General features: G+C 51.9%; 1 protein-coding gene across 6 annotated transcripts in view; it reads right to left on the minus strand.

Annotated features, from left to right (window-relative positions):
• sema5ba (sema domain, seven thrombospondin repeats (type 1 and type 1-like), transmembrane domain (TM) and short cytoplasmic domain, (semaphorin) 5Ba) overlaps window positions 1–27,068 on the minus strand; it is an 87,619-nt gene that overhangs the window by 5,291 nt on the left and 55,260 nt on the right. For 5 of the 6 annotated variants that reach the window (XM_057042463.1, XM_057042441.1, XM_057042430.1 and 2 more), the window contains 16 exons: window positions 26,026–26,088; window positions 25,293–25,391; window positions 25,015–25,228; window positions 20,973–21,258; window positions 16,627–16,762; window positions 16,343–16,550; window positions 16,062–16,269; window positions 10,553–10,670; window positions 10,288–10,472; window positions 8,967–9,110; window positions 8,301–8,448; window positions 7,990–8,215; window positions 6,629–6,841; window positions 4,232–4,402; window positions 1,621–1,692; window positions 985–1,122 (listed from right to left, as the gene is read on the minus strand). In XM_057042463.1, coding sequence (XP_056898443.1) covers window positions 985–1,122; window positions 1,621–1,692; window positions 4,232–4,402; window positions 6,629–6,841; window positions 7,990–8,215; window positions 8,301–8,448; window positions 8,967–9,110; window positions 10,288–10,472; window positions 10,553–10,670; window positions 16,062–16,269; window positions 16,343–16,550; window positions 16,627–16,762; window positions 20,973–21,258; window positions 25,015–25,228; window positions 25,293–25,391; window positions 26,026–26,088 — 2,629 coding nt within the window. The remainder of the gene's footprint in view (window positions 1–984; window positions 1,123–1,620; window positions 1,693–4,231; window positions 4,403–6,628; window positions 6,842–7,989; window positions 8,216–8,300; window positions 8,449–8,966; window positions 9,111–10,287; window positions 10,473–10,552; window positions 10,671–16,061; window positions 16,270–16,342; window positions 16,551–16,626; window positions 16,763–20,972; window positions 21,259–25,014; window positions 25,229–25,292; window positions 25,392–26,025; window positions 26,089–27,068) is intronic. The other variant, XM_057042473.1, reaches the window with a different exon arrangement.

Consider the following 27,068-nt stretch of genomic DNA (forward strand, 5'->3'; position numbering starts at 1 on the left):
AGGAGGATGGAGAGGTTTTGATTTTTTTTTAAAAAAAAGCCAGATTCAGAACCAGCAAATCCATCCATCAGCTGGAGGAAGAATGCATCTAAACTAGATGTTGTTGGCTCTTTAATATTAATCACCAGCATCTGGACTCATCTGGGATTCAAAGTGTGTGTCGGGGCCAAAGCTGCCAGGCTGTGAAGGATCATTTCAGAAGAAACTTTCTGAGATCACCATCGGCATATCAAGGCGGCGCCGCTAACGGGGTCAGCGGCGCCGCTAACGGGGTCAGCGGCGCCGCTAACGGGGTCAGCGGCCTGCTCCGCGGCTTCACGCCGGCTTCATTATGGATGGTGAACACAAGCGGGTGCACACAGATGATGTCGCCTACAGATGTTTGAGGATGAGCGATGCTGAATGACACCGACGTCACCGGTTATTCACACATGATGGTGAACCTAAAGCATTTTCTCGCTAGTCATTAGTGAACAGTTATAACAGTACAGCTATTTTTATTACAGTTACACGGTGGGATTTCATTAGGATTCTTCTGGACACCACTGGGCCCCTGATTTCCCCCGTAGGACCCCTGTTCTTCTTTCAAGCTGTGGGTGAAGGTTCTTCCGGTCTTTGGGGCTTCCACCGGTATCCCACCAGGCACGCAACGCGGACCCTTCTTTTCTTTATCGCGGTCTTCTGAAGTGCTCTTTATCTGACCCTTCACCTGGAACCAATCTGAGATTCTACCCAGGGGCAAACTGGCCCCAACAACACAGGTCCAAGGATCCTCAGGGCCTTTCTCCATCGAGTCTGGGCCTCCACGAAAGCCGCTGCCCCAGGACCCAGATAAGAGGAGAAAGACTAATTCTAGGAAGCAAAAGACCGAGCTTCTGTTTGAGGAACCTTTTGATGTTTGTGTTTGATTATCTTTGGGGTCTCAACACCAAACTCCCCAGAAAAGAAGCTCCGAGTCCCTGAGGGTCGTCCGAACCGACTCACCGGGTATTTCATTGCAGTCTCTACGCTGAGTGCTGTTCCCCACACAGGGGGCGCTGCCCTGAGCATCACACACCCGACTCCTCATCTGCAGGCCTGACTCATCGCAGGCCGACCACAGCGACCAGGCCATCCAGCCCCCTAAACACAGGGAAAAAAGAGAGCGATCAATTGGAAAGCCAGACAAAACAAGCCCACATCAGACTGGGGGCCAACGCGCCCACCCAGGCCGCCGCCACCTGCGGCCGCGAACCCTTCCCGTCCAGCCCGAGAGTCCAAACGCACCACAGTGTGTTTGTGAAGTAAACAGGATTGGAAGAGGAAAAGCCACTGAGAGTTTATTTAGCGCATAGCCGAGATGTTTGTCTCCCGAGCCAAGCCTTTGTGCCGTCTCCGTGCAGCAGGCGACCCAGCGGTAAACAAAAGCTCCTACCCAAGAGCAAAGGCAACCCCCCCCCCCCAACTCCAGCTCCTCGCATTGAGCCATGCACTTGCTGCCCCCCTCTACCCTCTATTTAAGATCACTGGAGTGGAGGCAATGAAAGGGGGATGGGGGGAAAGCGTTATTCAGGAAGCTCTCAAGTGTGCGATTCTGGCAGCGAAGGCCTCGGTGGACGCTGGGGGACGGACCTCTTTTACCTTTTCTATCAGCGGGGGTCTCACCGAAGGGCCGCTCACCCCCCACCTGCTTCCATCTGGCCACACAACCATCTAAACAAACAGAACACACCTCAAATACTCCCAAGAATCAGACATTTTCCCTTTCGGAAGGCCCGAGAGAGACGCGCACGTGCAGTAAATGTCAGGCCGACAGCGGTTCCTGCTCAGCCTTGTTTTCCTAACGCGAGCACAGAAACATGAAAACACCCTTTTAACAGCATAAGCGGCAGCGCAGGAAGGAGGCGCTGGGAGAAAAATGAGGATATTAACCTCAATCTCAGACCACAAATAAAAGGCAAATTCACATTTTCTCATCCCGATTCCGACTCCGTAATCACAACTCGCCGACACGTCTTCTTCTTTCAGAGAAATTCGGCGACGAGGCGTTTCATTAAGTCCAGGCCCCGGTTTTACCAGGATGAGAGTTTCTCTGCACTGGTTTTGATTAAATATCAGGGCAATATTCCACGGTGGGGGCTCAGGTAATGTATGTAGCCTAAAGTCGGCCCCAAATTGGTTGGGTTCTTCCCATTTCCATTTGTCACCCGGGCAACCGGCCTGATTACACTGAAGGATGGCCGAGGATTCCTCATTAGAATTCCGCCCCCCACTTCTGCTGCCCCATATTACTGGTGGGGGTGTTAATCAAATGATCAGATATTCTACGACAGACAATTGGCTCGTCTCCTGTTACACATGCACGGAGGACAGTGGCGCTGAAACCTGACGCATGAGCAATATTGTTGTTGTCAATAAACGAATGGACGAGGAGACGAAGAGAGCCAAGGAGGCACGACCAAGGAGGCACGGCCAAGGAGGCACGGCCAAGGAGGCGAGTGAAGCAAAGAAGGAGGCGAGTGAAGCAAAGAAGGAGGCCGCTTTCTTGTGTTTGTGTGAAACAGTCGCAGCCCCACAGCTGAGGGCTGCGACTGTTTCAGCGGACACAAACACACTGTTGCACCTCTCCCCTCCTCTCCTCTCCTCTCCTCCCTCCTCTCCTCTCCTCTCCTCTCCTCTCCTCTCCTCTCCTCTCCTCTCCCCTCCTCTCCTCTCCTCTCCTCTCCCCTCCTCTCCTCTCCTCTCCCCTCCCCTCCCCTCCTCTCCTCTCCTCTCCTCTCCTCTCCTCTCTCTCCTCTCCTCCCTCTCCTCTCCTCTCCTCCCTCTCCTCTCCTCTCCTCCCTCTCCTCTCCTCTCCTCTCCTCTCCCCTCCTCTCCTCTCCTCCTCCTCTCCTCTCCTCTCCTCTCCTCTCCTCTCCTCTCCTCTCCTCTCCTCTCCTCTCCTCGCCTCTCCTCTCCTCTCCTCTCCTCTCCTCTCCTCTCCTCCTCCTCTCCTCTCCAGTCCTCTCCTCTCCTCTCCTCTCCTCCTCTCCTCTCCTCTCCTCTCACCTCCACACACACTCGCCCAGACCTCCACACACCACTCGTCCAGCACCTCCACACACCTCGCCCAGACCTCCACACACACTCGTCCAGCCCTCCACACCACTCGTCCAGCACCTCCACACACACTCGTCCAGACCTCCACACACACTCGTCCAGCACCTCCACACACACTCGTCCAGACCTCCACACACACTCGCCCAGACCTCCACACACACTCGTCCAGACCTCCACACACACTCGTCCAGCACCTCCACACACACTCGTCAGCACCTCCACACACACTCTTCCAGCACCTCCACACACCTCGTCCAGACCTCCACACACCTCGTCCAGACCTCCACACACACTCGTCCAGGCCGCCACGGTGAACAAAGGAAAAGCCGAGACAAAACCTTGAAGGGCTTTCAGATATTAAACTGTGGCGCCAGACTAGAGGCCTTTATTGTTGAGCAGACCTCTCATGAATATTTCATTGTCCCTGTAGAAGGACAGATGTGCTGGTTTTCCGGTTCTGCATCTCCCGTCACATCTGGGCCGGGGTCCACTCTCCGTCGCAGGAACTTCCAAACGAGGGGCTCAAAACCTCCGAATCGGACGACTTTTCCTGAGTTGTTGGAGATGATGGATATCTGCTGCCCAAGTACGGTTCCAACTCCAAGTACGCTCCGGGTGTGCACTAGGTATCCCACAATGCATTTCACCTCAGCCAGTGTCGGCAGCAGTAATGGTGGGAAGCTTGCACGGAAAGCACGGATGTTGTTACTGAGTCAGGGAGTCAGCGAGTTTACGGGGATAAAACCGGTAAAAACCAGCTCAAACTTTGCACCTGTGACTGGTCACGGGGCTTCTGCAGACCTTCACACAGATCGGAACGGAGCAAACAGAATCGGAATAAATGAATAAAATCACCGCGACTAAGAGCCGGGTTGTTATCCGCCCTGCTCCCCGTGAAGGCTCATATAAGACGGCCATGTTTCCATCACACAGCCGTTCCCAGACCTTCCCAGGGAGGCTGTCGGGGCCCAGCGGGGGGCCGTACAGTGGCGGGCTGTTCTCCCAGCACGACTGTTTGTTTCTCAAACATCCACAACCTGCTCTCTTCATTAAGACGTGATGAAAGGAGCCACATAGCAATAAAAAAATAATTGAGTCTGAGGCTCCAGGCGGGATGAAAGGGCCTCGGAGCCGTTGGTGGGGGGGAACCTACCGTCGCAGGGGTGCGTGTTACACAGCGCCTCTTCGGTGTGGAGGCCGAGGCAGATGTCGCCGCCGTTGGCGGGTGGCGGGCTGTTGCACGAGCGCGTGCGCTGGTAGTGGCCACCGCCGCAGCCCACGGAGCACTGGGACCAGGACGACCAGCAGGACCAGGCGCCGTCGGCTGTGGGGAGAGAACACACGTCTGTGACCCCTGAGGCGCTGGAACTTCAGGCTTATTCCTGTTTGTTCAGTGTTACACTCGATAAATATTCCCCGTTCCATCAGGGCCTCCTACGGACGTCGTGGTTTTGCTTCCTTCCCGGGAGCAAACGGCTCCAAGACGTCGCGGGTTTGTTCTTTTCCAGCGGCGCATCGATTCAGCGGGTCTGGTCTAATCGCACGAGTGTTAATGAGCGGCTGTCGTCCGACTGACGGAGAGTGGCCGACGTTGCCAGGGAACGTCACCATTCCGCAGGAAACTTCATTAGCTGAGTGGATTAGCGAGAGCGACGCCACTTAACTCCGACCAGCTCTCTGCCCGACACTCCGGCTGACGGCCCGTTTACCTGGCCGAGGGTCTCACGCACTCAATTAGCACCGTGCTCCAGGCACCAAACGGTGCTTCTGTAAATATTCACTCAAACGAGCAACAGTGACGACCAGTCTGGCCAGTTTAGCACGTGGCGACAAAGCACGGTGACCACATGCAGAACATCAGGAACATCAGGAACCTCAGGGACCTCAGGAACATCAGGAACCTCAGGAACCTCTGAAATCTCAGGACCTCAGTAACCTATCAAATCTCAGGAACCTCTGGAACCTCTGAAACCTCTGGAACCTCAGGAACCTCTGGAACCTCTGAATCTCTGGAACCTCTGAAATCTCAGGGACCTCAGAAACCTCAGAAACCTTTGAAACCTCTGGAACCTCTGAAACCTCTGGAACCTCTGAAACTTCAGGAACCTCTGAAACCTCTGAAACCTCTGGAACATCAGGAACCTCTGAAATCTCTGGAACCTCTGAAATCTCAGGGACCTCAGAAACCTCAGAAACCTTTGAAACCTCTGGAACCTCTGAAACCTCAGGGACCTCTGAAATCTCAGGAATCCCAGGAACCTCTGGAACGTCAGGAACCTCTGAAATCTCAGGGACCTCAGAAACCTCTGAAATCTCAGGAATCCCAGGAACCTTTGAAATCTCAGGGACCTCAGGAACCTCTGAAATCTCAGGGACCTCAGGAACCTCTGAAATCTCAGGAACCTCTGAAATCTCAGGGACCTCAGAAACCTCAGAAACCTTTGAAACCTCTGGAACCTCTGAAACTTCAGGAACCTCTGAAATCTCAGGAACCTCTGAAATCTCAGGAATCCCAGGAACCTCTGGAACGTCAGGAACCTCTGAAATCTCAGGGACCTCAGAAACCTCTGAAAACTCAGGGACCTCAGGAACCTCTGAAATCTCAGGGACCTCAGGAACCTCCCTCTCTGAATCTTTCAAAGCATTTCTGGTGAACTGTGACCTTTACCCTCGACCTGCCTGTAGCGTTGCTGTTGGCTGTAATAGACAAAAGTTTTCAGATCAGAAGTTTGTGTGATCAAAGTCATGATCTCTCTCCATCTCACACACACGCACGTGCACGCACGCGCGCACGCACAGCTGATTCATTTCACTGCCAGCAATTTATGCTGCTTCCATTCCTCTGCATAATCTGACCCATAATCCCATAATAACCCATAATCAACCTCTCCTCCCTCACCTGGTCCTTCTCACCTGCCTCCATGATCAGGACAGGTGCACAGAGACCGGCCGTGTACGTGACAGCCCCTGGGGGCACCGACTGGCTACCTTGGTTACGGCTAATAAGGCTAAGGCTAATGATTGAGGATGAAAGGTGAATGTGAACAGCTGACGCGGCTGGAGTTTGATCAGATCTGCAGCTATTGATCAGAATTCAAACGCCATAAATATTTAAGCGGATTCGTTGACGGGGGCCTTAATCAACTTAATGCGCGCGTGCGTGTGCGTATTTTTAAACGTCCTGAGGGCTTCTCAGTCTGTGTTCTGCTGCTGATTAGGGTTGGATGAGCTGTTTGAAACCGATATCTTCATTTGTATGAGGACTCTGCTCGCGCCACTGCTGGTAACCATTAGCTAATGAAGCTAATGATCCACTCAGCAGGATTTTACAGCCGCCATTGACCTCCCTCGCTCTGTCTTCAACCGTCTCTCCATGTCCACCACTTTATGAACCCCTAATGTCCTGAAGAGGTGGTGGTGGGGGTGGGGGGGTTATCTGTGCCCAATTTTGCTACCTCATTGCTCCAGTTTTGTTGTGCGATGGTTGATTATTGCGATACGGAATTCCGGGCTACGTTACATCAGCAGCCGAGCACGCGGATCCACTCACCGGGACACGGCTGCACGTTGCAGTCCTGGTACTCCACAGGGGAGCCGCGGCACGCCACCGGGGCGCTCTTCCCCTCCGGCCCCGCGCAGGAGCGCCGTCGGGTGCGGTAGCCTTTGCCGCAGCTCTGGGAGCAGCTGGCCCAGGTGTCCCACGATGACCAGCTCGCACCCGCCACCCGCATCACCGGCGTCTTCAGCAGCTCCTCCACGAGTGCTGAGAGGAGAGAAAATCAAGCTGGATTAAAGAAGCGCACGGACCATCGACAGGAACCTTTCGCTTCCTGTCCTCCATCGCACACGGTCGGTTGTTCACGCGTCCCTCGCTGCTGGTGTCAGAGTCCACGCGGCCCCCCGGGGGGGGGGGGGGGGGTAGGGGTGATCGATCGCAGGTGTGGGGGGATGAGATGCTGCTGGTGGGGAGCCGCTCCCCCTGTCAGCCTGGAACTGTGGCCCCGCCCTGCACAGCCAACGGGACCAATGGGGCCCAGCGGCAGGTTCAGTGTTGATTCACACGCGTGTGAGTTCAGCAGCAGCGTGGGTGTGAACGTGCGCACAGACACAGACACCAGGTCATTACAGACACCAGGTCATTACAGACACCAGGTCATTACAGACACCAGGTCATTACAGACACCAGGTCATCACAGACACCAGGTCATTACAGACACCAGGTCATTACAGACACCAGGTCATCACAGACACCAGGTCATTACAGACACCAGGTCATTACAGACACCAGGTCATTACAGACACCAGGTCATTACAGACACCAGGTCATCACAGACACCAGGTCATCACAGACACCAGGTCATTATCCCGGTGACATTTACACACACACACACGGAAGGATCTGCTGCTTTGATCCGCTGGTGAGGGAACATCACGTTTGGGGGAGCGTCATCCACCCATCCATCATCCATCCATCCATCATCCATCCATCATCCATCATCCATCCACCAATCATCCACCCACCCACCCATCCATCCACCCATCCCTCCATCCACCCACCCATCCATCCATTCATCCATCCATCCACCCACCCATCCACCCACCCATCCATCCATCCATCCATCCATCCATCCATCCATCCATCCCTCCATCCACCCACCCACCCACCCACCATCCATCCATCCATCCATCCATCCATCCATCCATCCATCCATCCATCATCCATCCATCATCCATCCATCATCCATCCATCCATCCACCCATCCATCCATCCATCCACCATCCATCCATCCATCCATCCATCCATCCATCCATCCATCCACCCACCCATCCATCCATCCATCCACCCATCCATCCACCCCTCCATCATCCATCCATCCATCCATCCAGTAACAGAGTTGTGGCTCCACTCACTGTCGGTCTCACAGATCACTGCGCCATCATTGGGACAGAAGCGCGTCTCCATCTTCCTGCGTCCGATCTGCAGCTCGTGGGGGTCGGGCAGGTGGGCCCGGCACATGTAGCGCACCCTCTGCTCCTGGCGAGCTCCACCCTGGGTCACGTTGACGGGCATCCAGGGAGTCCACGGTGTGTTCCTCTTCACCTCCGGACAGGCCTCCAGGTTGCAGGCCTTGTACTCCTGAATGAGACGGAAAAAATTGTTCTTTTTCATCCATTTGTGTGTGTGTGTGTGTGTGTGTGTGTGTTTCCGTGTGCGTCTGTACCAGTGCACATCCTGGGCAGCTGTTGCCGTTCTCACACGTGCGGACCCTGGAGTGGATGCCACCCCCACACTCACTGCTGCACTTGGTCCAGGAGGCCCACGGGGACCAGAAGATGGGCTGTGGACAGGCCATCCCATCATTGCAGAACCTGTGGAGGATTCACAGAACTGACTGCAGCAGAACAACAGCATCCCAAAATCCATCACAGGCAAAAAAAAAAAAGGTGTCAGCAGAGGAAACATCACAAGTCAGCTCCATCTGAAACAGTCAGTGCACCGGAGTGGGGGGGGGGGCACTGCAGCATGGCGGTGATTTACAGTAGAGTGGTTTCTACGGTGACAGACAGTTGGGAACAGGAAAAGGGTCAAGTGGCAGAACAGTGGGATGGAGTTTCTGCTTCTGCGCTCTGTAAACTGGGGCACCGACTCGCCTCGGAATTGAGTTTGAAAGATTTATTTGCGGTTCAGCGTTCATTTATGAAGCCTCAAAAATGGTGGAACACAGTGAGCCGAAGCATTCAGGCTCATATGAACGATCTGGAGGAAGCTGAACCATAAAATCCTGACCCTTGAGCAGCTCCGGTGTCCGGAGACCAACGCGCAACCCTCCTGGGGGTCGGGGAGAGGTCGCGCGTGTTGCGTTCATGAACCTCGGGAAGTTCCTCACCTCTCCTCTCTGCTGGGTCCCACGCACACGCGGCCGCCGTGTCGGGGCGACGGGTTGTTGCAGGAACGTTGGCGCAGCTCGAAGCCTGTGCCGCAGGTTGTGCTGCACTGTCCCCATGACGACCACGGCGTCCAGCCCCCGTTTCTACGGCGACAGAAGCAGGGAATCATCATTATTCTGCTGCATTAGCGTGTGTTGTTCTCAGAGTGTTTGCCAGCGCCGAGGAAGCGGCTCTTCCTCGGGAAGTGTGAGGAGCGAAAGCGAAAATACGCGCGTTTAATTTGCCAAAGTGCCCCCCCGCCCCCCACCCCCATCCCCACCCCCCCACCCCGGCGACAGTTGTCATGATTTAATTGCTACTTTCTAAAAAGAAGCACAACTTTATTTTGACACCAGAGATTAAATCTGGCATCGGCGGAGGCGCCGTTTCTGGCCGAGGCCGACGTGTCGGGGGCCCCGCGGACCCCCGGGGGGGGGGGGGGGTCACGGCTGCGTGTCAGCCACATTCTCTGATTGCTCACTTTCATGGCCGTTTGCTTCCCAGGAAAAGCGGCTCTTTAGCAGAAGCTTCAAAGTCAATCATCGCTGCTACAACTGCAGCTCGGGGAAAGTCTCCAGGCTGTTTTTTTCTGGATGAGCCACTCAAACCAGCACTTTTACCAGCCAAGACCATGTCCAGTCCGTTATTTAATTAGTTATTTATGTCACAAAGCCACAACGTAGCTTTGTTCCTGTTAAGTGCTCTTATTTCCTATTTCATTGAAGTAAACTTCTCCACAGATATAAAGGCAGAAAAATGAATGCAAGCAAAAATAAGCTAAAAACTTGTTTGGAAATTTGTAATTCCTCAGATCTGTCTGGGCTTGGCTGAGTGTTGTTGGACAGGAGTTCGGAGGTGTCTCCTCCCTTTTCTGTGTTCCGATCTCAAAGAACGAGGGAAGAAATCTCCGGCGATCGAAGAAAACACTTTTTCCTTCTGGTGAAAAAGGAGCGAAGGCCTGAAACAGATGGCGTCTGTGCGTGGAGCTTTGTGCACGAGTCCTCGCTACCAAACAGAACCCATGAAAGCTGCACATCTGGCACATCTGGCCCACCTCACCCTCAGACTGCAGATGAGCTGCGCCCAGAAGCTCCATTTAGGCTCCTGCAGGTATGGATTTGGCTGCTCAGTCATTTCTAAATCAATGCTTATTACAGCAGTTTTTGTGTCCAGCCTATTTATATTACAGCTTTAATCGGCCTTTAATCCACAATTTGTTTAGAATTCTACACGACGTGCTAATGATTGTGCTAACGAAGGAGAGATCGGTCTTTCCTCCACCTGGAGCAGTTGGAGACTTCGATGGTGGGGCCCTGGCAGTTCCTGCCTCCACACCGCGGCGCCGGGCTGTCGCAAGACCTGGAGCGGCACGAGCAGGAGCTGACGCCGTCCGCGCCCTCGTCGTTGTTGCAGGGTTGCCACGGCGACCACGGGCCAAAGCCTCCGTTGGCGGTTTGGTTCCGAAGCTGGGAACCAGAAGGCGGGTCAGTTAAGATCCGAGCCGTGTGTCGGCCCAGCCAGGTGATCTGATTCATCTGCATCCTACCGGACAGACGGTGATGTTCTGCTTCCACTGGCTCATGTTGGAACTGTCCTCCAGGGTGGTGCATCGGCGCTGCCTAAAGTCCCAGCCGCAGTAGGGATCCCTCGCCTCCAAGCACATCCTGCAGGGGGAGGAAGCTTTGTTAGCAACGTTAGCGCCACGAATACGTAAGAGGGTGAAATGGAAGAAAGTGAAACAACATTAGCTTTAATTGAAGAAATAAAAAGGTAAATTGGATGGAAAAATGCATTTGTGCAACAAGCTGATGAGGTAAGAAACAATTCCAAACAGCCCATTTGAAAGAATTTACCCGTTAAAAGCTAACTGTAGTTTAGCTGCTTTGTTTTAATGCTCATGAGAGAAGTTAGCAAAAAAGAAGCCCAAAGAAGAGGAAAACAAAAGGCTTCACATCCAGCACAGCGTGACTCAGCCACCCAGCAGCACTCACAACTGACCTCAGACCTGCCGTTCTGAGCAGCCGATATAAATAACTGAGAGGTGACAGGAAGCAGAGTCTGGGTCCATCCTTCCTCCGACTCACACAAACAACACTGATGAAACGCTTGATAGCTCCCGCGGTAAAACACGGCCTTAATGACGCCTAATTCAATGTGGAGCCGTTAATAAGGAAGCTAAGCTGCTGTGGACGCCTCAGGAACGCAGCAGCTCCAGCTCTTTCTCCTCCTTTGCTTCCCTTCCCTCCCTCTCTCTCTCTCTCTCTCTCTTCCCTCGGCTCCATCACTCTCCTCATGCCACCTCAGCAGTCTCATCCTCTTCCAGCTGAAAGGAAAATTCCTGCTGCCGTTCTCTCCTGGATCCGCCTGCTTTGTTTGGAGAGCCCTGTAGCGTTGGAGGAACCTCCAACTGTCGGGGCGGCGCCCTGAGCCGGATCAGCTCACTCCCAATAAACCCACCGCTGCTTTAAACAAAGGTCCGGCTCGGCTCTCGCGGGGCCGCCACGGCTCCCGGATGGGCTTTACTGCTCCATCACGGGTTGCGGTTGCAGCCATTCTTCCAGGTTCTGCTGTAAATACAGGCGGAGCAGCTTCAGAGCTCCTCTGACGCTCTCTGTCAGGCAGGATTTGTTCTCCGTTCCCTCCTCTAAGTCATTCAGGTAGGATCTCATTAAAGAGCTCTCCGGTTACATTTGGAACAGGACCTGGTCAGCGTTGTTCCACTGTGGCAGCAGTTCCAGCGGGTCCTGCATCACAGAGGTGACCCCGCAGCCCCACGGAAGACGAAGACGTTCTCTGATGCTCTGCGACAGCTGGAAGAAAGCGATTTCCAGCGCCGCCCTTCGCCTCCCTGCGCCGCTTTAATTAACGGAAGCCATTAAAGTGGCCGACCGCAATCTCCAATACAGACGGAACAATAATCATAATGAGGTGTGCTGTAAACCCGCTGAGCGCGTTAGCGTTAGCATCATGTAGCTCTCCTCTCCTCTGGCTTCCACAAACAGAGATCATCCACGTGGCACAACTAATGACTGTTTCAAAGGCCACATAAATAAGAGGTGAGATCTGAGGTCTAATTAGCTCTGGCTGAAGCCAGACATGAGTTGGACCGAGCGGAGCCCTCACAATCAATATTGATGCTGAGGGTTATTTAAGGAGCCCTTCAAACAGAGGAAACACACGCGACTTGAGCTCAGCGTCTGGACACTTTGGCGTATCGACACGCACGATTGACGCGGCCGATTTATCTGCCGTGGAAATAAAAGCTGCCGTACGATGTTTCCAGCAATAAAACGTGGAGCTAGAACACAGCTGAGGTTTGCAGTCTGGGCACTTCAGGAAAAACTGGGAAATAAACAAAAATGAAATATCGGAGACTAAAAACGGAGGCGAAGCGAGTCATTTATCTCCCCCTCTGGCCTCTCTGCCGTTACATAAAAAGCAGCCGAGGCCTCTCCAGGGCCTCCTGCCCCGGTGGCGTGCTGTATTTAAACAATGGGCCGCTCTTAAAGTCAATCAGAGGGCCCGCGGGTGGGGAGAGGCTGTGGCAAGAATAGAGAACGCTCATTTCTATAACAGGTGCTGTCCTCAGACACACAGAAAGGTGAGACCTGCACGTGCACGTGTGTTTGCTGGCCCACCAACACGTGTCAGAACGTGGCTCTGGCCGGCCTCCTGAGCTCTGGCTGATAATTCGTTCATTTAAACGTGCAGGGAAACTCTCCTAGAGAGTCTGGAGCGGCGGCACCGGAAAATAAATCTGCAGTTTTCTCTTTGGGGGGGGTGTAATTGGCATTTAAAATCACCATAAAACCTCTCCTTTTATTACAGCCCCTTAAACAACAGACATAAAAACAACAGTTCGCCGCAGCTTTAATGGCAGGTCTTGAGTTTATAATTGCAAAAATGATCACTGCAGCTGATAAATTATGCATTTCAAGCCATTATTAGCCTGAGCGCTACGTTAGCAAGGACGGCTCCTGGGCCGGAGGCAGTCAGGCGTTTGCCTGCCTCGCCCCAGCCCTCCTCCACCCCTCCACCGCCTCCCTTCTGAGCTGTCAGGAGACCCCTGCTGACAGGCTCTCCGGTCACCCCCCCCCCCCAGGGAGAGCGGACTGCACATGAGGAATCAGAAACACAGAGAACTGCACACCCTCAGCTTTCACACGTCCAATTAGGCCCATGTTGGATCTGGCTAAACAGGCGCTGGGTCCATAAAAGGGACGCGAGGAAACAAAAGTGAGATGGACGGTTGCCAGAAGACCGGCTGCTGTCCCGCATGAGCAACTTTAGTCACCCGAGAACAAAGAGAACTGAGATTTAACAGATAACTCTTGTGTTTTTCCTGTGAAACTCGGGGGCGCTGAGCTGCGCGCAGCCTCTGAGCATGATTAAACTTTATAACATCAACTAATTTAACCCGAATTTCTCACTGCTCAGAAAAATGTGGCAGCTTAGTCCAAACACGACCCTGAGGTCGACCTGTTCCGATGTAGCGTGAGAGCGGAGGGTTGCCTCCATTAGCATTTTGGTGCACCTACTGGATTTACTGCACTGGAGATAAGGATGGAAATGCGAATTGATTTAGAATAACAACAACAAAAAAAAAGGTTAAAAATCTAGTCGGTGCTTTTGTTGTTGTCTGTGAAGAATGAGGTCACACGGCGACGCTGTCGGAGGATTTAAAAGGTGGCCGGGCAAGTTTTACAACATGGAAATCAAGGCAGAAGGAAAGAGGAGGACAAATTGAGAGAAAAGGAAGCTGAAAGTGACAGAGAGCAAAATGATTGCTCCTGAACCGCCGCCAGAACAAAGCCTGTAATAAAAGTAACAGCATTATGAAGCAGTAATAAATATGTCCCCTGTGCGATGCCATCACTCTCCCCCCCCAGTCCTTGGCTGCTGAAGTGCTCCTCTGATTGGTCGACCAGGCTTAGCAGCAGAGAGCCCGGAGCGCCTGCTGACAGCCTGGCACCCACCTCCCACCGTAAATTAGGTTTCGCTACAGACGGACTTTCAGGCGGAGGAGGGCACATTCACGGCTAAAGGCTAATAGAAGCAAACATCTGCAGGTTTTTATAGCATCCTAGCTACCAGGCTGCAGCACTAATAACTTCTGCTGGTCCCCGGTAATCACACCAGTATAACCTGTCCCAAACCAGAGCTCCTCAGGCCGCCAGTACAGCCGTTACCAGCAGAACAATCGGGCCTGTTGTAATTAAAAGTGACGCTTTGCTAACTGGTGAGTGATGGTTTCTCCACTGCAAAAAGCCCCATTTCATCCTCCTGTCGCCATCGTCATCATTTATTCAGCATTTCCTCCTCCGCCTTATTCACGCGCTTCTTTCTCTTCCTATATTCTTCTCTGTCATCGCCGACTGTTCTGCCCTTCCAGGGAAGTCACGCTTCCCAGCGTGTCTGTCCTGCCGCAGCAGTTTTACCTGTTCCCCCCCCCCCCATAAATTCAGCCATGGCGCCGAAATAAACCCCTAGCGAAGCAAGATTGAGAGATAGATGCAGGCAGGAGGACAGAGAGGTGCCAAGAGAGGAGGTCAAATATGATCATCACAAACAGAGGACACACACACACACACACACACACACCACACACACACACACACGTGCAGCGTTTCTCTCCACCAAGTCTATAAATCAACAACTGCAGGAAATGCTTCTGGATGACAACAAAACGTTTAATTAGGGATAACGATGATATTAATATTCTCATCGGACTGCTGCAGGATTTACCGAGGTTGTCGGATCAATATCGGAGGAATCGTATCACTAAAAGCACTTTGGCGTAATTGACTCTTCGCTGGGAACCAGCAGCACGCTTCTCTGCATCTCTTCAAGATGGCCTCAGTAAAAGCCGGCCCTCGTTAAAAACAGCCATTCTTCTACAATTTGATATTGAACTTTGTTGTTGTGTGTGTGTGTGTGTGTGTGTGTGTGTGTGTGTGTGTGTGTGTGTGTGTTTATGTGTGTGAGCGCCCACAGCAGGTACGGCTGTAGAGGAGCTCCTGGCTCCTTCTGCAACCCAGGACACATCTGGATTGAGGCTCCAGGACACCTCCAGATGATGGTGGAGTGATCTCCAGCCCGTCAACGGAGCTCGACGCTTTTAGGAAAGAGCAGTAGATGTGAGAAAAGAAGGTGTGAAAGATGGAGCTTCTTCCCAGCGCCTGCTCTCCCTCCTGGTGAAACTGCTCCTTCCAACCTTCTCATCTCATCCTTTCACCCCACGGTGGCTTAAACAGACTCGTGCTGTTCTCTTCTTGCATCTCAGCCTTTTTCATTCCGTCTCATCTCGCCCGTCTCACCCACATCTTATTAAACACCAACTCTCCTCTACCTCAGGTGTGTGTGTGTGTGTGTGTGTGTGTGTGTGTGTGTGTGTGTGTGTGTGTGTGTCTAAGAGTTTGGATTTACTCAAAATAGCTAGATGACTCATTGCAATTCGCCTACGAGACTTCTTCAGCCCACATACAAAACACACCTGCCCTTAACACACACACACACACACACACACACGCAGGGACGCAGGAGGTGAGACAAACAGGGGAACAGCGCTGAAGTGGCAGCTTCTGAAAACACACCTTCAGCAAAACTCCGAAGGGTCTATTTCTCGAGATTCTTGGAGGTCATGTTGCCGCACCCTCTCACATAGGACAACAAAAGCCACCAACACACTCTGTTTATTACAACCTCGCTTCATTAAAACAACAACAGAGCAAATGAATTCTCCCTCGTGAGCAGACACTCCTCCACTCATTTATCTGCTTCTGTGAGGACCTTAATGATTATAGGCGACGCCTCCCAGGCATTAATCTCAGCCGTAGACAGATAATTACCGTCGAGCAGGTTGAAATGAATTCCCTGCCAAAACCGATAAAATGAGCACATTAAACATGCCGAAGGCAGCGTGGTGACGACTGTTCGCTCGCACGGCAAAAACAAAGACGGAGATGTGGAGAAGGATTGGGGCCCGGCCCGGCCCGGCCCGCCTGATCAAAGTCCAGATAATGTGGATATGAGTTAGAAGAGGGTTCAAGACTCACGTCTCTGTTCTGTAGGTGGAGCATCTCTCCAGAGGGATCTTCAGGACGCGGTGGTTCAGCCCCACGAAGAGCGAGCGGTCGCTGTGCAGGATCTGCAGACTCAGGATGGGCTCCCGCACCCCCGGTGGGAACAGCTCCATCTCCTCCAGGTAGCAACCCTGAAGGTTCTTGTTGGGCGTGGCCAGGGCCTTTAAAATGCTCCCATATTCTGATATTGGGTGAGAAGGCAGAGCATGAGCAGACGCTCGCTGACAGCTGCCCCCTGTCTCACCTCCACTGACCCGTGCTGATGTACATGACATGGTAGAGGGTGTCCATGCCCTGGACAATGTCCACAACCAGGTTAGAGAAGCGCACGTCGTCCTGGAGGACCAGTGGATCCACAGACTCTGGCTGGACCACGTCATTCATTAGGTAGAGCCTCTGGGCGTCCTGCAGGCTGCGCTCCGTCAACCCCTCGTTGGGACCTTCATCGGTAATGGTGCCACACTGGGAAGAGAGGAGGGAGAGGAGGGTGTGAAGGTTCTGGTGTGGACGGAACCAGACGGGAACAGAGCTGCCGCACCTGGAAGTTGGGGATGGGGTTTGCCGTTGGAAGCCAGGTGGAGCGAGGGTTCTCCTGGGAGCGGAAGGGCCCGTTGAAGGCGCGGGTGATGGCGCTCAGGTTGAAGGCGCAGACGGCCGACGCCGCGATGCTGTTGCTTTACAGAGAGATGGAGACGGGGAGACATTAAAGATGGGACGGGGGGAGGACGGACACACGGAGGGAAAGGAGGTACATTTAAAGCTGCAACACGTGCAGCAGTGAGGTGATTAAGTTGCCTCCTTCGCGAAACAGGTGCAGTATTATGGGGTGCTGAGGCGTGCTATCAGAGCTGCACAGCGAATAGAGACAGAATTAATGTCAAGATATGAGATACTGTACAGATTGTGTGTAAATTCACACACACACACACACACACACAGCTGTCAAACAGGAAGTAAACCACAGTTATTATCATGTTGCGTTTCAGATGCAATCTGCTGCTGCTGTGGAATCCACGTGAACAGCAGCCTCGTGCACGCGGTATCGGAGATAAAGACGATAGTGAGAGACAACGTTATAATGAGGCAGAGATCTAAGACACCTTAGATAAAATAAGAAAGGTGACAACCTCAAAAATCACACAATGCCTGCTGTAATAATTCCCAAAAATGATGAGTTTGAAGTTTGGAATGCTCCACTCAGCAGCGTAGCTCCGGTCCAAGGAGGACCCTGGACTGGGGTGAGACTGAGACAAACAGTGGGAATTGGAGGGGAAAACCGAGGCGAGCCAACAGCGTCCACACGCTAAGTGGAGGAATCCACAATCAAATGAGCTGTGACGGGCCGGCTGCCTCCGCAGCAGCGTGCTGGAACAGGAAGTCCGGAGGACTGGAAATCTACCCCCATTATGGGAGGTTTCCACACTGATGGATGCGACTCTGCTCCGAATCGGCCTTAAAGACCGGGGAGGAGATCTAGAAGCTGTTTGACATCTGCGATGCTGTTTGTGGTGCCGCTCTGCAGCTCTCTGAGGCTCCGCGCCGCGATGATCGCTCACATTACGAGTGGAGCCGACTCATCTCGTCCCAGCAGTCACATCCTGTCCTCCTCTCACTACGTCTCCCTCCAAACTCTTGTTCATCATCTCCACACGGCCGCTCAGACAATGTTGATATAAAACAATATTTTACCCTCTGTTTGAATGTCTGTATTTTAAAATAGACAAACGATTACAATGGCCTTTGTTAATTTCTGTCAGATTTCCCCATATTTGTCATATTTGGGAGTTCTTGACGGTCGTATATGGAAGGAAATAAAGCTAAATTGAAGGTTTATGCTGAAAACCTGAAAGGAGAAACGGCTCCGGTCAGCAGAACTGCGCAGCTACTGCGGCAGATTTCTCCACATTTTTATACAATGCAACAAAAAAAGCTGAAAAAGCGGTGACATTGGCATCGAGACAGTCACATCCCCACTAACAGATGGTCAATAGAATATCAGAATTCATTAAACCAGATAATCAAGGTTAGCAGGGTAGAGCGTGTGTGTTTGAGTGGCCGGGAGGATTCAGTCTCTGATGTTGTTGAAAAGGTCACATCCTGGTCCGGGTATTAAATGGAATATCTTCTATAATGATGGGAGTCAGATGGCTCCCCAAAAACTGCTCACACAATTTCATCTTGAGATTCAGATTTCTGCCGGACGAATGACGGCGGACTCCATCAGGAACGCCGGTCAAACAAATCCACCAGTGATAAAACGGCTAATGCTCCAACCTCAGAACCGGGAACTCTCATCCATATTTGAAGGGTTTAGCTCATAAATAAATTAAAATCTGAATTACTCCGGTATGTCAATTTACTTATTAATGAATGGACAAACCGTCCCAGCGCTCCTCCAACTCCTCCTCCAGGCCCCTCTGGAAGGAGACCATATTAGATGAGCTAAACTGGAGATGGCCACTGGAGTCACACAGGAACAGATAAGGAGCCTCATAATTAGTTAGTAATGGCAGGTTAGACCCCTCGGCAGGAGAATCTCACTGCTGTTCCCCCAATAAGGGCCCAGAGTTAATTAAAAGCCTTGGCCATGCTTTGGGGATCCTCATCCTGACGACCGCTAAAAAACACTCCACGGAAACTCTCGATAAAATTACACTTCAATCACTTCCTTCCCGTTTTCCCCCCTGTCCCCTTCTGGGATTGATCATCTGTAATACTGACGAAGATCGATCGAGGCGGCTTTTAGGCCTCGAGATCGACGGGGGGGGGCGGCGCACGCATGCTGAAGACAAACGATCCTGACCCGTCTGGGCTCCGTCCAACGTCCCCCAGAGACAGAACAAAACTGTTGCAAACCTCTGATCATCTGAGCGGCCCACACACACACACACACACACACACACACACACACACACACACACACACACTTTTGACAAGCTGGAACCGTGCTCACATTTTGCTCCAGCGGCTTAACTAATACTCAAAATTGGCATTTTCCCCATGACTTATTTGCTGAACGGCGGCAAAGTCACCAAACACTAGTGTACACAGAGTATTCTGAACAGAGATGGAGGGTGTGTGTGTGTGTGTGTGTGTGTGTGTGTGAGGCTTTGGCCAGACTGTGAGAAGGCATCGAGGATAAGTCCTGCTTTCCAAGACTTCCTGCTCTGTTTTACAGCCCTGAACTCCTGGGAGCAGCTGTGAGCCTGTTCAATTTAGGCCAGACAGATGGAGACGGTGTTTGTGGTGATTGCATTAACATATCCAACCCGGTGAGGGACGCAGCTTTGGAGCAAGTTACCTCAGAATAAATGAAGGGCAACCGTTGAGGGGGCAAAGGAGGGCGGCCAAACCTGGGAGCGCAGTGGTGTCTCTCCCTGCTGCTCGTTCTCACCCTTGTTGTTCTCCAGCTTGTTTTCTGCCCCATCGGTCTGGTCGGGGTGGGAGGAAGGTTCCCAGCAGCTGATTATTCTAAAACATGATCAAGCCGCCTCATTGGTTCCCTCAGAGTAAATGATCCTTTTCACGGATCCAGCACGTTGTCAGTTTTCGTGCCATTTATGGGGAAACTACAGCAAAATGAGCCTCTTGACTTCCTGCACGCTGGATAAAACATGAAGAAATTCCCGTGGATGCCTCCTAAAGTGCCTGTTGGGGGAACGGCCCTGTGACGTGGCCACCAGAACCCGTCCACGACGCCCCCTTTAGTGGATTTTCAGCAGTTTTCCAAAGGCTGAATGACTAAAGTAACCTTGCAGGATGTCTTCTGGTAAATAAATGTAATAATGTTTGATGCTGTGTTTGAAGAGGCGTGAACACAAAAGCAGAATATTTCCAGCTGGGCTGCGTGGCTTCATTTCCAGTAAGATCCGGCTGCGTCGGTGTTGTCATCAATAACGGTATTGTTCATTCCGGGGTGGAGAGCGATACGCTGACGGGAAGCAGAGAGGAAAGATGCGATGACACGCACTCAAGGCCTGGAATGAAATCTGTCGGACTCAAGAGAGCGCTAGCGGCCAGAAGATTTCCCAGAATTCAGAGTAATTATCAGTGACAAATTCTTCTCTGAGCGATACAAACACGACATGCGGAAGAACCGGAGCCAGAAGGTTTTGGTCTGGATGGGAAATGTGAGCGGATTCTCCAGCGCTGGTCTCCAGCAGCAGCAGCAGGTTGCACACAAACGCTGCAGAATCATCAGCAAAGGCGGGAAAACTACAGCAGAAGTTTGCCGGACCTTCATTTTCATAACAGAATCTCTTCTTTGTGGAGCCGCTTTGGGCTTTAAAAGGCTGATGCTGAGGAGGAAAACACGGAGAACCTCATTTGTCCTTCCTACGTCTGCTCTCCCCGCGCAGGAACAAACATCCGTCAGACAGCCCAATTTGTCTGGATTTTATCCCAATAAAGCCAATTTAATCTCACATCCCATCACAACCAAGTAATCGAGATGATAAATGTCCGGACAATTCAAACACATTTTTCAGGCTTTAAGAACTCCCTCGGTTCCGATCAGCTGGAGGTGACCTACGGATGTTTGACGCTACACAAGGTTACAAATATTGAGATTAATTATGGGATCCAACTGCTTTAGGAAAGATGGGATGATGATGAGGTTTCTGCTCCATAAATTGGAATATCGTTGTGCTTTCTCTTGGGTAATAAACTGCAGAGGGGTCAGCAGCAGAGCCTGAACCTGCAGCCCAGAACTTTGAACTAATTATTTCTGAAATGCTGCGTGAAATCGTCTCAATGCTGCAGCTGCTTCAACAAGTGGCCGCACCAAAGGGGGCAGAAGCAGACGGACGGAGGGCAAACGAGTCCTCCTGCTGCCACTAATCACCCGGTAACCACCTCCACCACTTCCCGTCTCGGAGGACTCACACATTCGTGGTGAAGATGCCGTAGATGAGGTCCTGCTCGGGCAGGTAGAAGGTGCTCTGCAGCTCGTTGTAGTAGAAGGGGATCTCGCCCGAGCGCGAGCAGTTGAGCCTGGCCTTCATGAAGGTGGTCCACGTGTCCTCCAGGAGGAAGCGCCCGCCGATGTCGTTCTTGCAGACCCGCGCCACGCGGGAATACACCGTCTTGCCGCAGTCGTGCTCCACCGCGTTCTCCCTCAGGAAGAAGAAGGTGAAGAGGCCGATGTCGTAGGCCGAGATGAAGTGGGGCTCTGCGGGCGGGAGGGAGAAGCTCGTTAGAGAGGACCTGCAGGGAGACGTTCGTCTTCTCCAACGTGTTGCTCTGACCCAGTTTCATTAGTGACTTTAGTTACTCGTTACTTTACTCACCACTGCAGCATCACAGATGTGCACGAGTCCGAGGTCTGACATTAAATGCTGTATTTTTATGAATTTTCTGGACGCTGAGAACAGAACGATGCATTCCAAAGTCTAATTAATTGCTCCAATATAAATTTTAGCTGTTGTGGACAGAAGCCCTGAAGTCAAACGTGCAAATGAGAGGAGAGCTGAAGAGGGGGGGGGGGGGGGGGGGGGGGGGGCAGAATAAATGGTTACTAATAAATCCATCTGATATTTTAATGGTAAATCCATGGAGCCATGTCTGTTAAACTGGGCGCCCAGTGCTGCCTTTACTGCCCGGGGTGAGACAGCAGTGATTAATGTCCCTCCCTGCTGGGGAGGTCGGCCCGTAAAGCTGAAGTCCAATTACAGTTTGAAAAGGACGTTAGCGTCATCCTCTGTAAACATGACCGGGAATCCCGAGTTCAGGTCTGCCGGCCTGAGCCCGGTCCACTTCACGCTGATAGAATGGGCCAAAAATACTCTCTGCCCGTTCCCAGATCCACTCATTTAGGTAGTTCTGGCTGCTAATTATAGCAGAGGTCGTTTAGGACTGGAAGACGTCATCAGTGCAGAGCCTGTGGCTTCAGCACCTGAAGATGAACGGATCCGCAGGATGTTTGGAATTCCTTCCAGAGGATGTTGAAAACTAATGTTTTTAGCCCGACATCAATTTGTTCTGTACAAAAGCCTTAAGAAAAGAAAGATTTAATGATATTATTTATTCCAAGGCTTTGACGACAGCAAAAATGTGTGTGTGTGTGTGTGTGTGAGACTGTGAAGAGGAAGAAATCACCCGTAAAGAACCCTGGCAGGGTCGACGTCGTGGTCGTGGTTAAAAGGTCACACGCTCCAGTCGGTGATTTAAATGATGAACGTGTTGAGTGTGACGGAGCTACTGTGGGCGTCGGAGCGTGACAGATGTTCTCACACACACGCGCGCACACACACGGCCAACAGCAACGTGTGTTTAGGCGACACTTGTTTCCCTCCAGTATGCTGCTTTTTGCACCTACCGCTGTGACAACAGATGGTTTCATTTATTTATACTCTTGCTTTACATTGAGCAGGAATATTCCAACATGCTTCTGTCAAACCAACTTAAATCAGGGACGAACTGAAGCACTTTTACTGAAAACTGAGATTCCCGGGCTACTTTAATGAAGGCAGACGGGAGGCTGAGGGTGCATCTGCATCCTGCGTGGAGACGCTGTGGCCTGCATAACGTTATGGAAGGTGCGGGGGCAGGAACCTGTGACTGATGGACCCTGCGGCGTCCTGCTGAGCGCTAAACAGATTGTTCAATCTGGCAGGTTTGTGGGGGGCTGAAAGGAGGTGACGTCATCGCGCCTTCAAACGCTGTTTAATATATATTCGGGTAAACATGTTGTGCAAGAATGATCTATTCATAATGGGGGGGGGCGCTCCTCGGTGTCAACAGTTTTGGAGCCTATTGTCCCCACATCGTGTGTATTTTACAGATATCATTAAAACACGCCTTCATTTGCATCAGCCATGAATTCTCCGCCAGGCGTTTTAGGAATTACGCAATTCTCATTATTTCATAGCTAGCTAGCAGAATATTAGCTAGGCAATACAGCGGCGGCACAGGTACGAGCTGTTGTAACTGCGAGTGAGGGAATGTAAGGGATAAATGAATCTCACTTAGGAAAGCACACGTCTAAATGAAACCTGGGAATAAATATCCACGATGTCGCTCTTTTTGTCCGGCACACAGATGAATTGTTTGGATTATTCCGCGGGAAACGGCAGCGATTCCCTCGCAATCCAGAAGCATGATGGGACACAGTGAGAGCCCGGCAGGCTACCGATCCAATAAGGGCCCAGATTGATTTGATCCAGGACCCCCTCCCTCCTCGAGCCGAGCGGCTCAGAGCTGGAAATGAGTTTTTCATTCACACCCCAAATCCATCAGGAACAAAACTCCATAACCTCTCGGAGACGCCGCGAAGCAGAGCAGGCTTTGTGTGTGTGTGTGTGTGTGTGTGTGTGTGTGTGTGTGTGAGCAACATGTGTGTTTGACATTGTAGCTGTGGTTCTACTGGGGAGGACACCAGCTACTCATCTTTTTCCCCTCCCACATGCTCACTCGTCTCCGTCACAGCTCAGAGACACACGGTGACGTGCGCAGGTCACATGCAATCCTGATACATATTGTATATACACGCACACACACACAGGCAAAGTGGTGTGTGCACACTGTGTGTTGTAATTTCACCCTCTCCCTGCTGCGAGGAATAATTACATCGCTCACTGGCTTCCCAGTCCGTCTGCCGCGCTCCGCGCTCGTCCTCATCCATAAGTCTTTTTTCATGCTCCGCACACACACAAACTCACACAGGCGTCATTTTTCCTTTCATTTTCTCATCCCTTCCTGACTTCCGTGGTTTTTATTGAGTCCACGGACCAAAGCGGTGCTGTTGCTGGTTGCATTATTCCAGATGAAAGGTCTGTTTTATGTCCAGCACGGAAAACGTCAGGGATGCAAATTAGGATTCGAAAAGAAGCTAAAGGTTTATGGTTTTATGTGACGGCTAATGAACGACTTGATTGGCGTTTAGATTTCTGTGTTCTACAACTGGTCTGGAAAGGCTGAAATGTCTCTTTTCTCCCTATGAAACGCGACTGTGGTCGTAAATATTAGTTTGCAGTTATTTCTAATAGAACAACAACAACTCTCAGTATATTGCTGAGGTGTGTTGGGCCACTTCATATAACTCTGGGGTTGATGTATTGAATCAGTGTGAAGGACGCTGCCATGGCTACGGTGATGACATGGGGGGTGGGATGGAGGTCACATGACCTTGGGCGATGAACCCTTCATGTTCTCCTTTTTTACATTCGTTTTGCGTTCTGTGACATTTCTTATTTTTTTGGAGACTTTCTGTGGGGAAAACCTGTAAATGAGATGATGAGATACGTAACTATCTCTCAGCGGTGGGAATTATGGGCTGCAGCCCGACATGTGGCGTCGCCGGGCTAAAGTGCTGCGGCTGTCAGTCACCTCACATTCACTTTGAAGAACAAATGAGTTTGACCTTTCCTTCCAGAACAATGACGGCCTAAATCAAACCCTCCTGTGTGCAGCCCTGTGAATTCAGCCATCTCACCGCTCCTGCATATCAAAGGTGGGGGGTGTCGAGGAAGGTCCGTCAACGGCGCCGCTGGAGCCCGACGACGTGTGAACGGATTCCTGCCGCGGTGCGTTCAAAGGAAAACCCTCAGCGTCAGCATGGAGGAGATTATGGACCCCGACACCTTTGGCTAACGTGTGCTGCGTGTTCGGAACCGTCTGTGTGATCCTGGGAAAACAGGCCGGACCCGAGCGAGCCGCACCACAAAGGCCGACTGTACTCGAGCTGCTCCAGACGGGCCAAAGAAAATGTTTAAAGGGAGCGGAGGAATTTCCAGAAACTGCCTGACACGAGCGTCACCCCGGAGTCCCACCTCGGCCGGATTCTTGTGAGATCCAAAGATCTGAGACTCTATCAGATTACTAATCCAGCTCAGCCGGACTTCTCACGCCAAAGTCGGCGTGGCCAGCAGAACCTGCTGAACTGGGCCTGCTGCAGTTGTGAGGCGCCGTGTTCTGTGCTGTGTCGTACCGTTGAGCCATTTGGAGTTGTACTGGGCGGTCCGCAGGGGGGGCATCCCTCCCATGCTGCGGTATATGACGGGGTCGCGCCCAGAGAAGTCGATGACGGTGGCAGCGTACAGCTCCCCGCTCTCCGTCACCACGGCGGTGGAGTTGTGCCGCGGGTCGTAGGGGCAGCGGGCCACGCCGTTCACCCGCTCCAGCACTCTGTTCATGTTGCCCACCTGCGGGGAGGGGGGGGGGTTACTCAAGATTCTACTGGAATTGGCGGGTTTTTTGGTTTCTAACCTCTCTGGTGATGCACAAGGGCTGGAAGGCGTTGGTTCCACAGGTCATGATCTCGGTCCTGTTCACCAGCAGAACTCTGATGTAGTTCTGACACTCGACCTGCAAACAATCCATCAACTCAATTAAAGTTTCACACATTCCACTAGCGTCATTTTAAAGGAAACAGCACAATACACAGACTAAAACAGATGAAAGTAGAGCAGAGGCGAGTCGATGCTTTCAACGTGCTGCTGCAGAGAACAATAGCTGTCTGCTGCTCTGCCACCAGACTGGGGGGGTTTAGCGCCTGCATGCTTCTGCTCTCATTGTTCCAGAGGAAGAATGCGCTCTTGCAGCTGAATGGAATTCTGTTTGTATCGACAGACACAGCCGGCAAAGAGTCGCGGCAATAAGAGCCAAATCTGTTTTCACAAAGGAGTCAAAGCCATTTATTAGTAATGACACATTTTATGTCATTTCATTGTAAGGGCTTTTTTTTTTTATTCCAAAAGAATAAAGGAATAAACCTCAGAGGTGACTTAAATAAACTATAACTTATTTAATTAGAACTTTAATGCCCAAAGCTAATTTAGCCATTTTTCCCCCTACATGGAACAACAATAGAACTAACTCCTGACTGAGGCTGGTCTGTGCTGAACCCTCCTGCGGGACCGGCGCGGCACAGACGACCCGAATGGGCCCGTCTGCACGTCTGGAGGTGCTGAAATCAAGAGCTGTAATTGAGGTTAGTTACCTCTGTTTTGCCTTTGCTCTGACAGGACTGCCTGGTTTCCTCATCCGGTGCCCATTCGGTTGCCTAGGAGACAAAAACAAGGCAGTTAAAATCAACAAGGATGACAAACGGGCCGAAAAGCAGTCAGCTGAGGTCTTCGGACGGCACCGAAAAGTTACGCAACAGCTGACTGTTGCTAATACTGTAGACGTACACAGAAAAGATGGCTGAAAAGACTTTAACCTCATTGCTGTTTGTTTATTGTGTAAACATGGCGACCAGCTTGGCCGCCAAGAGCTTATTTGAGGATAGTGGGCAAGGTACCCATGGAGGAGGCTGAAGGGCCGAGGAGGAGGGCATTAGCATGTAAATGGATTTCTCCCCTCCCTCCCCCCTCCGTCTCTCAGAAAGGCCCCCATCCCGGCCAATTCTGCTCCCATTGATGGCCGTGTCCTGGGCTTAATTATGGATGCAGGTAGTCGTGCAGCACGACTGCACCACACACACACACACACACGCACACGCACACACACACACACGGGCTGCTTGGCCAACAGAGCGCGGCTGGCTCTCGTTGAGAGGGGTGGACGACGGCTCTCTCTCTCTCTGTTGGAGCTGTTTGTATGTAAAGTGCCAGAGGACCCCCTGTTGAGTGTCACCGGCCTCATTTTACTCATCGTCCTTCATCGCCTCCTCTTCATTCATCTCACTCACTGGCCGAGTAGGAGCGATTCCAAAACTGCGCAGACGCTTAAAGAGAAAAATAGTAATAACTGCTTTTAATTTCCCTCATTTTGGCTGCTGTCTGCGTTCCTCTGGCAGGCACTAACGCCGACCCTCCAAATTGTTTTTCTTCCACCCAGCAGGACAAAGTTGGTCTAAAGTGAAGCCAGTCAAGTGTTGGCACTTAACTGGGTCAGTGTTCCTGAAGGATGTAAGCAGGAGGGGCAGGTCCACCTTCTACGCCATAAATCGTAAGTGACCCATCTGATGTTAGCAAACGTCACAGGTGGCGGCAGCGGCTGTGGCAGCGGCAGCGGCAGCGGCAGCGGCAGCGGCAGCGG

This window comes from Takifugu flavidus, chromosome 1, assembly GCF_003711565.1.
Source record: "Takifugu flavidus isolate HTHZ2018 chromosome 1, ASM371156v2, whole genome shotgun sequence".
NCBI lineage: Eukaryota > Metazoa > Chordata > Actinopteri > Tetraodontiformes > Tetraodontidae > Takifugu > Takifugu flavidus.